This window comes from Trypanosoma equiperdum (genome assembly GCF_001457755.1).
Source record: "Trypanosoma equiperdum strain OVI genome assembly, contig: ctg_1983, whole genome shotgun sequence".
Lineage (NCBI taxonomy): Eukaryota > Euglenozoa > Kinetoplastea > Trypanosomatida > Trypanosomatidae > Trypanosoma > Trypanosoma equiperdum.
This window is the reverse complement of record NW_027124041.1, coordinates 4,223-16,436: the sequence shown is the minus strand read 5'-3', so window position 1 is coordinate 16,436 and position 12,214 is coordinate 4,223. Positions and strand designations below refer to the sequence as shown.

Here is a 12,214-nt window from a genome sequence, read left to right as displayed (position 1 = left end):
ATATATATATATATATATATATATATTTGCCGCTTAACTGGTGTATTGTCTCATTTATCATGTACTTTACATTCGACATTTGTTTTTTTCTTTCCTTTCCCCCCTCCCCTTCATTCTAGTGTTGAGGCGTAATGCGGTGTATCTCCTATTTTAGTTAAGGTAGTGCCCACTATGAAAGCCCCCAAAACAAAAACTCGTTAACTGTCTTCATTCCAAGTGTGGTAAATGATGTTACAGCTCGCACCCCAACCGTGTACTACACACAAAATAAATTAAAATAAATAAATTATACATTTTACATGGACGTGCACAACTGCAGGCTTATCAGTTCTTTCTTTTCTTTTTCCCCTTCCCTTCGCTCGTTGTTGCTTCGCTTTGTTTCACTAGGCTACCACTCGCGCCTGCACCGCTTGCATTTGGAGTGAACGAAATGAAGCAGGATCAAAAAGGGACCGGGAAAGTAGAGAAGGCGATGTACAGCATTTTCACTTATTTTTGTGTTCGCGAATTCGGACGTGACTAGCCGTGCCAGGCGTTTCTAATATTTCATTTTTATCTCCGCAGGTTCTTTGTCCGTTTTTTTTTTCCTTACAAGCACTCGATCATTAGTGTAGAAAGGTTAGGGGCAAGTGTAGTAGAGGTGGTATTTGAGAGAAAAATAAGAAAAAAAGTGAAGGAACAAGGGTGTGTAGCCGGAGGGAGAAACGGTGGGGGCAAGGCGCAGTGGAAAACACTTACATTCTCGAACGCGCACGGATACATAAAAAGATATATATATATATATATTTATTTATTTATTAACGAGCGTATATTTCCTTTTGTGGCAGAGTCTTCTTGACCAAAAATAAGGGAGTGGGAAAACCCATCCTGGTCGTAAAGTTAGGGTAATGGCAAGCGAGAAGGGAGGATGTCAAACCAAGAACACTGTGCGCATCAAGGGGGAAAATGAAGAAGAAAAGGAGATTATTCCACTTGACCAAGATGACATTGCTCTATTGAAACTATATGGCTCGGGACCATACCACGCCACGGTGAAGGAGTTGGAGGAGTTTGTGAAGACAAAGGCAGAGGCGGTTAACAAACTCGCTGGCACACGGGATAATGAACTTGGACTTGCACCACCCGTACAGTGGGATCTAAACAGTGACCAGGAGGTGATGCGGTCTGAGAACTCCCTTCATGTTGCTCGTTGCACCCGTATCATAAACAAAGGTCAGGACGATGCGAAGTACGTTGTGGCCATTCGTGACACAGCCAAGTACGTGGTGAAACTTGGCAACCGCGTGGCCCGTCAGGACATTGAGGAATCCATGCGTGTGGGTGTGTTAGTTGGGTATTCCAGCATTCACATCGAAATACCCCTCCCACCTCGTGTTGACCCGTCTGTATCGATGATGCAGGTAGAAGAAAAGCCAGACGTTACATATAATGATGTGGGTGGAGCAAAGGAGCAGATCGACCGCATTCGGGAGGTCGTGGAATTACCCCTCACTAACCCAGAGAAATACACACAACTTGGTATAGATCCACCGAAGGGTGTGTTGCTCTACGGTCCACCGGGGACGGGGAAGACGCTCTTAGCGAAGGCTGTCGCCAACCGTACGGACGCGACTTTTATTCGTGTGATTGGTTCCGAGCTGGTTCAGCGTTATATTGGTGAGGGTGCCCGAATGATTCGGGAGATTTTTCAGCTTGCAAGGACCAAGAAGGCAGCCATCATTTTCTTTGATGAAGTGGATGCTGTTGGTGGTGCTCGAGGTGGTGGTGATGGTGACGACGAAATTCAGCGAACGATGCTTGAGATGGTGAACCAGATGGATGGCTTCGACTCACGTGGTAATATAAAGGTTATAATGGCAACGAACCGTCCTGATACGTTAGACCCCGCCCTCACACGCCCAGGTCGCATGGACCGCAAACTTGAGGTTGGTCTGCCGGATCTGGAGGGTCGAACAAAGATCCTTCGCATCCACGCCAAGTCACTCTCGTGTGAGAAGGCGATCAGGTTCGAACTGATTGCGAGGTTGTGCCCGAACGCAACGGGTGCCGATTTGAGGTCGGTCTGTACGGAAGCAGGCATGTTTGCCATCAGGGCGCGCCGCAAGACAATTAACGAGAAAGACTTCTTGGATGCCGTTAACAAAGTGATTAAGGGCCACCATAAGTTCAGCGCAACAGCCAAATACATGGTGTACAACTAACTGTAGTGGTAGCGGGGCAAGTAAAGAGTGGTGGAGAAGTGAACAGAAAGGGGGAGATAATAACTTAGCAGAGGAAAATTGCCTTGTGGAAGTGGTGTGAGACTCGATGTTGTGGAATAGCAAACGTCCTTAGCAGTGTGTGCATGTGTGCTTTTGGAAGGGAAAGATGCTGCTTTCTCACCATTTTGCGCACGTACTCACGCGGGAATGTAACGTTTTTGATTCCCCCCTTCGTTGCATTACCTCATGTACTTTCGTGTTCCTCCCCCTCTTTTTGTCCTCCTTTTCTCCTCCCTTTTTCGTACTTTTATTCTTCTTTGCTTTCTTTCCGATCAGTCGCTGCAATTCTTATCTCGTGGGTATTCGTTTACCTTTGTACCGGGAGCTGAAAAGGGAAGGTGGGAGGTATGTGTTCACAATTTACCCCATGCAACCTTAACTGTATGGAGATTGGAGAGGGAAAAAGGGAGTTGACGAATGGTGAAGGCTCTTTTTTTTTTTACGAAGGTCACACAGAGACATCCTGTGCTGTAGCGCACCTTCGCTTGGTGGGTTCATAAATGGTATTTTTGAGGTACCCTCCGTTCTTTCGCATCTCTGCTCGCTTTACCGAAATGTGCTTACCGTTCTCGGTGAAACGGAGCAAGTTTACTACCTCTACCATCTTTTCTACATTCCACTATGCATATTTTTTTATTTTTCAATTGGTAGCATTCTTTCATCGTTTCTGCGGTATTCACAAATTATTGCCTCCTCGCCAATTTCTCGCGTTTTTTGTTTGCCCCAAAGGTTCACTGAGGTTATGTGATCATGTGACGGGAAACGGTGGCATTCCTGTTTCCCGCATTTTTGTTGACGGCTGCTGCAAGTGGAGGTGATCATTGCGGTTTTGACTTCCAAGTGCTGTGGAGGAAGATGGTGCCGTGTCTTAGGAACGCAGCATCGCTTACGGGCACTGAAGTTTTTTCCCTTTCTGCTTACGAGCTTTTTGCGAAGGGTGATGCTACGAGGGACGTGTGAGGTCTTCATGGATTTGAATTTACAGTTGTCACTGCATGATTTCAGTTCCCCATTTTTCAAATATACAGCTATTTCACGCTTAGCCACCTTGCCCCTTTCGCTGTTGCTTCATTACTTTCCTTTTGTCTCTCACACTCATTTTTCTTCACTTTTAATGCATGTGTGAGGTGGTCCTTTTATGAGCTATCGAAGGTTGCGCTAGCGGGCGGAACCGGGAAAGAAACGCGCACCTTAGTTTTTTTTGGCTTATGCTTCAAAAGGCAGGCCGCCACGGCGGCTATGCGACACAATTCTGGACAAAGCGGCGAACGGCTTACCGCACACGGCACGAAGCACTAACGGCGCATTCTGTGAAATCTATTCAGCGCCGGCTGGTGCTGCCGCTCGAAGCGCATGATTGGTCTCGCGCATTGGAGGTTCTTCGGGCACGTTACGCCCTTCTTGGCCGCACCACTCTGGACTATCAACGAGTTATTCGGGGTATTGCTGCTGATAATGTCTCACCTTTTCGTATTCAAACTGGTGTCAAACTTCTCAATGAACTGCGTGATGAGGTTTACGCGGGTGATGTGAAAGCTGACGGTGTGTGGGTCACACTACTTTGGGCATACGTGCACTTGGGTCGACCGTTGGAGGGTTATGAGTGTTTGTTGCAGGCCAAACGCCGCGTGAAGATGTCGGCACTCACGTGGCACCACATGGGTGAGACGCTTATTCCACTTTTGGCAGAGTTTGGTATGCTTGCTGAGGCGCGGTACGTATTTGAGAACTTTATGCAGGTGGGTGGGAGCCTCCAGGAGAAGGAGCGGATGTCGCATATAATAGCGGAGGCTGCGGCGCGTAGTGGGTCTTGGACGGAGGCCATACAAGCCATCTGCAGAAGTACAGGAGACGTGGCGGTGGAGAAGGTGGAACCCATAGTTACAAAGCCAACAAACCCCACGTTAGCATCTCTGTTTGTTGCCGAAGCTCCGGGCTCTACGCCGGGCGTAGGTCGCGTGAGGACTCCAATTGATAGTGGGAGCCTTCAGAACAAACGGCTTACTACAGAGGCGGTTCGCTCAATGATGTATTCGATGGCACGGGATGGTCAGTGGACGTTGGCCCTGGGTTGTCTACACGAATTATGGGGGCGTCAGATGCCTTGTGCTCAGCAGGACTCTCATACACCCAGATGTGCATCAATTTCGGTTGATGGGGTAGCTCCAGCATCCGTTTCAAGCACCAGTGGAGATGTGGCTCTCCAGCCGCTGATTATGACGAGCAGTGAGATGCAACAGTTGCTAAATGCATTGGGAGACCAAAAGCGGTGGAAGGAGGCAGTAAGGTTGTTCAGAGATTGTTATCTCTCCGGATGCACCCACCCGCTTGTAAGGACCAGCCATCCCCTCAAACCTTTGACGCTAAACTTGCTATTTTCTGCGTTTCCCCGTGAGACAAGGGAGCTGACGCTCACTAATTCCGGGGAGGAACCAGAGCTTTCCCACCTCGATCATATGGATTCCAAACGACAGCAGATAAGTGGAGTTGAAAAGGTGCAGATAACCCTGCAGTTAGATGTGGTGTGCCACCCTGATCAGGTAGTAGTCTTGTTGGACCAGTTACTCCTTGAGCGAGACGATATCGTTATTACAGATTGTATGATGGGAACTGTAGGACCGGCACTGGTGCAACTAGGCCAATGGGACAGGGCGTTGCACCTCTTGCGGCAGGTTCCTGAACTCTTTCCCACAAAAGAGAAGCACCTACGGCAGCATGAACAACTTGAGTCTGCCGAAACGAAGCGCCGCATCCGACAGCACCTTGTGGCTCTTCTGTTCTACCTTTACAGTGCCGTTTCGTTGGAGGCTCGCTATTACACAATTCTTCACTTTCCGCACGTCTTCCCCGCCGAGATGTTCAGCTCCATGCCGCCTCCCAAAGAACTCGCCGCGAGCCTTCGGGAACTGCAACAACAGCGGATTGAAAAGTGTGAGAAGAAGGAGGCGCTGCGGCACTTCGCCTCGCGTCGTCGTTCACGCACCGTGCAGCGCACCGAACAAATGGATGCCGAACTTAGAGAGCGGCTTACTTTGCTGCATTCAAAGCGAGCCAATGCTTTTTGCGTGGAGGACGACCCGGAGAGAGACCCGCGGCCGATACCGAAGGGTCTGCACGATACAGCAAGTGGTTGGAATTTCTACGGCCGCGGCGGTGAGATGGTGTTCATGAATCACAGACGAACGGCGCATCCATTTTCGATGCACCCAAAAGTAATGCGTTCGTTGGCAGATCCATACCGCGGATGGGGCCTAAAGCAGAACAGCTGTTGGGCCCACCGTGAACGAGTTAAGAAGTGGAACGGCAACAGCGCTGTTTGACCGCATGGAATGGGTGTGTGGTGTGGACAAAATGGAGGTATTCTTTTTCTCCAGTGGACTCTTCTCTACCCTAATACCAACACTAACGATTTTTTGATGCGGTGCTCTTTTTGTTCCTTTGCTTTATATTGAGCACAGAAAACAATAATTCTGTTCGAAGTACCGCTCTTCTCCAATTATTTATGTCTCCTTTATTTCATCCTGTTTGTGCAGGTGGGGCTGACGTAACTTCTTCAAGCAAGATAAGTGAAACGTGGAGGGCGAGGGGTGGAGGAAATGGTTACCTCTACTGGTCTTCTCTCACGTGTTGCAGCAGTAGAGAAGGCGGCGGAGATTGCTAAACCACCACCTCCAAAGGTAGTGGAACTAACGGAAGCAGCCAAGCAGCTTCCCCAGCACATTATTGGTGTAACGGACCCTACCAAACTTAACGCTCAGGTCTCATATTTTCAATGCCCTCCTTGGGCCGCGCTCCCTTCAGTCGCATGTCATTTGCAGTGTACACGTGACGGTTTACCTTTACCCGCACTAGGGTTGCATCGTTTTCCGTTTTATTTGTTTGGTCGGAGTAAGGTTTGTGATTATGTTCTTGAGCATCCCTCCATTAGTAGCGTTCATGCCGTCCTTGTGTTTCATGGTGGGCAACGCTGTTTTGTGTTAATGGACTTAGGCTCAACTAACGGTGTAAAATTAAATGGCAATCGCATCGAGAAGAGGCGACCGCTGCCCGCTCCCGTTGGGAGCAGCATTCAGTTCGGGTTTAGCTCTCGGGTCTACAAGGTTCAACTGGGGCCTCCATCATCGTCCAAGAGGTTGCGAGAGGAACAAGAGAGGCAAGAAGCGGAGGAGGGAAAAAGGAAGTGTGTGGAGGAGGATCAGCAGAATGGAACATTGGGAGACACTCGGGTTTCACCTTCAACGTCGGGAGCTGTTTCTAATGAAGAGCGAATAGAGGGTAATGTTGTAGTAGACAGAACGGTGGTTGAATCCGTTGCCGCAGAAACTAAAGAGGTTGTGACATGTGATGGGGTGTTAGAAACCTCTGTTCAGGCAGGGGCGCCTCCACCTACCGAGCGGCATTTCTACCATGTACTCGTAAAACACAAGGATGTACGCCGTCCTTCTTCTCTCGCACCGAGAAACAAGGGAGAGAAGATCACGCGATCAAGGGCCGACGCCATTAATTTAGCACAGGCGATACTTGCTCAGCACAAGGAAAGGAAGACCTGGTCGTTGGACGAATTCGTACAAGTGGTGCGTGACTTTAGCGAATGCGGTTCTGCCAAGCGTGATGGAGATCTGGGCATGGTGGAGAGCGGAACGTACACGGAGGGCTTTGACACCGTTGCGTTTTCCCTTAAAAGTGGTGAAGTAAGCGCGCCAGTGGAAACTGAGCTGGGTGTGCATTTGATATATCGCATTGAGTGACGTGACACGCACGTTTTCCCCTTTCCTTTCCTTTGTTATTGTTATTATTACCATAGATGGTATGCTTGTTTTTTGTTTTTTTGTGTTGCGCATATATGGTGGTGAAGGCGGATGTGCAATATTAATGATCACGTGGAAACGCTACTGTTGTTGTTATGGCTAGGCGACGACGGCATGGGGGGAATACCGGAGAGGTGTCGAGTGTAGAACAGCTGTGGTGACTGATAAGTTGCTGCCCCTTTAAAAATTAGCTTACGCACGGGGGTTCCTGCGCATGTGTTTATTTCATCGTATTTGTCAAGAACTGCGTTGCCGGGCCGCAAACTTTCTCCTTCATTTTGAGACGAATAAATAGAGAAACATTAGAACTGCCAGTAGTTTCCAGAGCTGGGGTGTAACCGAAATATAATCTCAAGAACCGTATTAAGGACAGTAAACACTAGTGATTAGGCGAACGGGTGAAGGAAAAGGTTGGGGAAGGGTGGTGGGGATTAGATGGATGTTGGTAGTAAAGTCTTCGTGGACCAGTTGCTGAGCCGTGTCAGCTTTTCGGATATCATTTCATCGCATGCTCACATTGTTATCGAGGCCCACCGTGGGAGCGGTAAGAAAAGCCCTGCTGGAATGCTAATGTTGGTTAGGGACGATAAGCACATGAATTGGGCAAGTGGCCGCAACAAGAATTCGAATAATAACACATATGTGGATATAAGCGCTACCGCTGCTGAGTTGCCGTCACGAGGTCAGCCACCTCGTGAAGGCTCATCGCAGAATGTACCGGCACACACCGAGGACATATTCCTCGTTTGGGTTCCGTACTCTTACATTCCTCGTGAGTGTCCCAAGCTTCTGCCTGCGTTTCCAAGAAATTCTCCGATTTTGGGGGTTACTGTGGTAGGGAAGCCAGGCGATTCTTCTACTGAATTGTCTCACATAACGTGTATAGAGATGAAATGCATTGATAAAATTCGGCGTGTGGCGTCCGTTGGTGGTAAGAGTGTTATCGAAGTGTATCGCCTTGACTCAGCAGAAATTGTGATGCTTTCGTTTTGCCAAGGGGGCCTTACAAGCTTTTTAGCGGAGATGAGGGTCTTATCGCCGATGTCGCAGAGCCATCTTGATACAAATGACTTCATTGTGTACGGTCACCGCCCAAAGAATTTGACAACAAAATTTTCAAGTTCTGAGGAGGAGAGAACTACCGTAATGAGTCACTTAAACAAGCTTCGTAGTTATACGCGCTCTTCTTTTCTCAACGAGCTCTGGGGAACTGCTTCGGGTACTGGTACACCCACTGCACTGCAACCTCCAACTCACGAAACTGGGGATACCAGGGATATGCAGATAATGTTGTACGGAAAGAAGGATAGCAATCCGTTGGCAACGGTTGCGACCAAACTCACTAACGTGTTTAATTCACTCCTGGAGCCTTCTCCCAACAGCAGGGACGAGTTTGCCTCCAACGTGGAGGTGGACCCGTCTCTCCTGTTCCCTTGCTCCGACACACCTCCGAAAGGGGATGAAAGAGGCGACTTTTTTCATGGAGAGGGGGGAGTTGCTGCACAGATTTCTCAGGTCGAACTTCAGGTTCCTCGCATTTCCCGGTGCGAGAACCTTCGGCAAATGGGTCCTAGGCTAACTGCAAATGAGTGGAACACCTGTTTCGTGGGCGACGAGCGGCGCGTAGATGTAGAGAGGTTTGAACATGCCAAGATAGTTGCGTACATGGGTGGTATAGATTCCGATATAAGGCTGGAGGTTTGGTGCTTCATGTTGGACGTTTACGGGTGCCATACCAGTTCAACAGAGTCGCAACGTCAGCGCGTTCGGGATGAATATAGGCGCAGGTATGAGGTACTTACAGGACAATGGAAAAGCATTTTCCCCGAGCAGGAGGAGAATTTTACCGTATTTCGTGAAGCGCGCGTAGCAGTAGAAAAGGATGTACTCCGGACTGACCGTTTTCTTCCCGCATATGCTGACGAGTGTGGCGAGAAACTGTGCATGTTGCGCAACGTGCTCTTATCGCGCGTGATGCTGAACCTTGACTTGGGCTATTGTCAGGGCATGAGCGATATCCTTTCACCTATTGCTCTTCTGGCCCAAGACGAAGTGGAGGCGTTTATGATTTTTAGTTGTTTTATTGCAAACCACTGTTGCAACGACATTCTTAAAGATGTCAAAAGGGGAATGGAGCAGCATCTTACCGCGTTGCGAGCACTTGTGGCCTTCTCCGCGCCCCTTCTGTTTAATCATTTGAGGATACAAGGGGCTGATGATATGTTTTTCTGCTTTCGTTGGCTTTTGGTGCTATTCAAAAGAGAATTCCCTGTAGAGGATGCTATGCTCCTGTGGGATGTCATCATTTGTTGCCCCTATACTCCGCGGTTTGAGATATTTGTTGCTGCTGCGCTGCTAAAGGCCTTTACTCCACAGATTCTTGAGATGAATTTGTCGCACGACGAATTGCTGAAGTTCGTTAATAGCGCGTCGTGCCAGTTGGACGTGCGTCATGTTATTGTTCTTTCACAGGACTTCTACTTGGAGGTGGCGAAGCATGTTACCACATTGGGCGGAGGGATGGTGTTTCGCAGAGGCCGACTGCCAACCCTTGAAGAAGTACTACAGATTTTGGAAGGCAACACAACGTGATTTAACTTCCAATGTTCGTCTTGCCACACCCCTTCGCTATAATCACAATCTACCGCATTCACTGACTCTACTCTTTTCTTCCGAGCTTTCGCTGCCGTCCGTCGCGAGCCTCCACCGTGATCGCGCATTTGATAAAGATATAAAACCTGAAAAACAAAGTATTGTGAGTGACCCGACAGTTTCTTACCCTCTGTTGTGTTAGTTACGCACAATGAAATCCGTATGTTGTTACCGGTTTGTCTGCGGGCACGTGCTACTATTATACTCGGCCTTTCTGCGCTCTGAGGTGTGTGGTATTGATTGTGCGTGTGTGTGGTTCTTTCAATGCTTGTTCGATGTAATGCGCCTCTGTATATACTGTTATTGCATGTGGGTAACGGTTAGTTTCAGTCTTGGAAACCGTTCTGCTTGCTGCTTTCAGGGGGCACAGCGTGTAATTTTTCTTGCGCAAACTTAGTTGCAACACTGTATGCGTGTTCGATGGGTGTTTTGAGATTGGAATGTATTTCTTTTTTTTTTTTGTGCAATCTCCCCTTACTTTGATCGATTCTTTCCATCAACATCCTCTACTTCCCTTTTTTTTTCACCCGTTTTGCTCACCTCATTCCTTTCTGTACACACACCAACACTTATGCTCATTCACATGTATCCTTTAGCAACCCAGCCGAGTGCTTTACGGGGAGCGTTAAATATTCGATATGTCCACACACCGTGAGAGTGCTCAAGCATTAGTCCGGCGCCTTAACGCCCCACACGTGTGCCTGCAGCCCACAATCCTTCACAACGCCACGGGAAGTGGCTTAAAGAGGGGTGATGTCCTTGTTGTGGGTGGTATGGCGGGAAGCGGCAAATCTCACTGGGCGAGTCGTGTTGCAGCTTCGCATCTCAGCAAAGGCGGTGCGGTGACCTTTTTATTCGCCCCTGGTGGCGCAGGTTTCAATATGCGGCGGTTCATGGAGCATCTGGAGGCCGTTTCAGGCGGGAGCACGCACCCAGGTACACCGAGTGGTTGGTGTGGAGTTGGAAACGGCAGTGACAACTTCGTGGTGGGAGACGGAATTGACAGAGTTGATGGCGCTGTGTCTTCTTGTGACAGTGAAGTCCGGCGAGGGGTGTTGCTTGAGGCCCTTAATCGACTTACAGTAGTGCACTGCATGGATGTGAATGATCTGGCAGTTTTTTGCATGCACGGCAGGGCAACTGCCGTAACGGAGTTGTGCGAGGCAGTTCCCCTTGTAGTTGTTGAGTGTGGTTATGGCAGAGGCGGCTATCTGCACCACTTTGAGCGTGCGGTGGGTCATCAGGTGCCGTTATGCCATTGGCTGTTTGGATGTCTGCAACGTCGTTGGCGTTGTGCTCTTATTCTCGTTGAAGAATGGGGCACCGCTTCCATTGATTGTGTAGACACCGCGACCTCCACGAGACATAGTCACACGAACACCCACATAGTCAGTGGGATGGATGAACTTAGTTATCTTGTGGAGCGCGAATCTGAAATTCTGCGCGCTGTGCAAGTGGATGCGGCTTCGTGGAATGACGCAAGAAGAGGATCAACCCTCAGTCTCGGAGGGCCCTGTGGAAAGTCACTAGGATCAGTTACTACGCCGTCAACTCCTGCTGTCGGAAGCACCAACACTGAATTGTGCTTTTCACTTAACGTGGGCAACGCCATTTCTTCCCCCTCGCTTCAGACTTCTCTCTCAGCCTGCGGGAACATATCACGGGGACAACCGGGAGGGTCGTTCAATTTCAACGGCACCTCGCGGTTTTATTATCTCTATATTCAAAGTGTTCCGGCAGACAGGTCACCTCCGTCGATGACACGGAGCAATGTGTTGGTTGGGCGCCTCCTCCAATGGCGTAGGGATGAACTTTCCACAACTGATCCCAACATTGTTGGTTCTATAGAAGTTTTGTCTGAACAGCAGCGGCGGCAGAAGCGTGCAAAAGCTCCTCGTCTACGTGGTGATGTGCTTTGTGGTGTTCAGCTATGAACTTGTAAGTTTGTTGGATACTGTTACCTGTGTGTATCTGAGGGTGGCTGCTGTTGCATTGCATGAATCCAAATTCTGTGTGATGCTCTCTCGGAAGTTGGTGCACATTGAGGTGTGTGGATCATGAAGGGAAAATGAAAGCGGAGAATAAAAAGCAAACGACAGCGTGTATTTTACCTTTTGCTCCGCGTGCTCAAACTCTGCCCTTAACATGTATGTGTTTGCTTTGTATTTACTCCTTTTCCCTTCATTTTGAGTCACCAAAACCCCTTTCCGGCAGCACATTCCTTCCGTCTGTACGTTCTACACATGCGTTACTTCGGTTCAGATGCTTGGAAGTTGCCTTTCATGTTGGGACCCCTTTGTCCCCTTTTCGGTTCCCACATTATTAACAGCTGCGCCACCTTTAGTGAACTTCGGGATATTTTGTTCCTTCCCCACTCGTCGTCTTTTTCACACATCGCGCACCTTCGCTGTTCCCCATTTTTTTTTCCCCCCTGCACGCCACGGCGTTAAAATGGACGTAACAATAGGTGGAAAAATTTCAGGTAGGGATTGG

The 12,214-nt window shown here is 48.9% G+C and overlaps 5 protein-coding genes across 5 annotated transcripts; all 5 read left to right on the top strand.

Moving 5' to 3' along the window:
• Nucleotides 1-887: 887 nt before the first annotated feature.
• On the top strand, nt 888-2,201 carry TEOVI_000918000 (proteasome regulatory ATPase subunit 1; the record flags this gene model as incomplete). Its single annotated transcript, XM_067223848.1, has 1 exon — nt 888-2,201. The coding sequence occupies one exon, from the start codon at nt 888-890 to the stop codon at nt 2,199-2,201; it is 1,314 nt and encodes a 437-aa protein (XP_067079949.1).
• Nucleotides 2,202-3,469: 1,268 nt separating this feature from the next.
• On the top strand, nt 3,470-5,581 carry TEOVI_000917900 (uncharacterized protein; the record flags this gene model as incomplete). The annotated part of the gene is made up of 1 exon (XM_067223847.1): nt 3,470-5,581. One exon carries the CDS (start codon nt 3,470-3,472, stop codon nt 5,579-5,581), a length of 2,112 nt encoding a protein of 703 aa, XP_067079948.1.
• Nucleotides 5,582-5,857: 276 nt separating this feature from the next.
• TEOVI_000917800 (peptidyl-prolyl cis-trans isomerase, putative) lies at nt 5,858-7,009 on the top strand (the record flags this gene model as incomplete). The annotated part of the gene is made up of 1 exon (XM_067223846.1): nt 5,858-7,009. One exon carries the CDS (start codon nt 5,858-5,860, stop codon nt 7,007-7,009), a length of 1,152 nt encoding a protein of 383 aa, XP_067079947.1.
• Nucleotides 7,010-7,504: 495 nt separating this feature from the next.
• TEOVI_000917700 (GTPase activating protein, putative) lies at nt 7,505-9,661 on the top strand (the record flags this gene model as incomplete). Its single annotated transcript, XM_067223845.1, has 1 exon — nt 7,505-9,661. One exon carries the CDS (start codon nt 7,505-7,507, stop codon nt 9,659-9,661), a length of 2,157 nt encoding a protein of 718 aa, XP_067079946.1.
• A 698-nt stretch (nt 9,662-10,359) lies between these two features.
• TEOVI_000917600 (uncharacterized protein) lies at nt 10,360-11,655 on the top strand (the record flags this gene model as incomplete). The annotated part of the gene is made up of 1 exon (XM_067223844.1): nt 10,360-11,655. The coding sequence occupies one exon, from the start codon at nt 10,360-10,362 to the stop codon at nt 11,653-11,655; it is 1,296 nt and encodes a 431-aa protein (XP_067079945.1).
• Between the last annotated feature and the right edge of the window lie 559 nt (nt 11,656-12,214).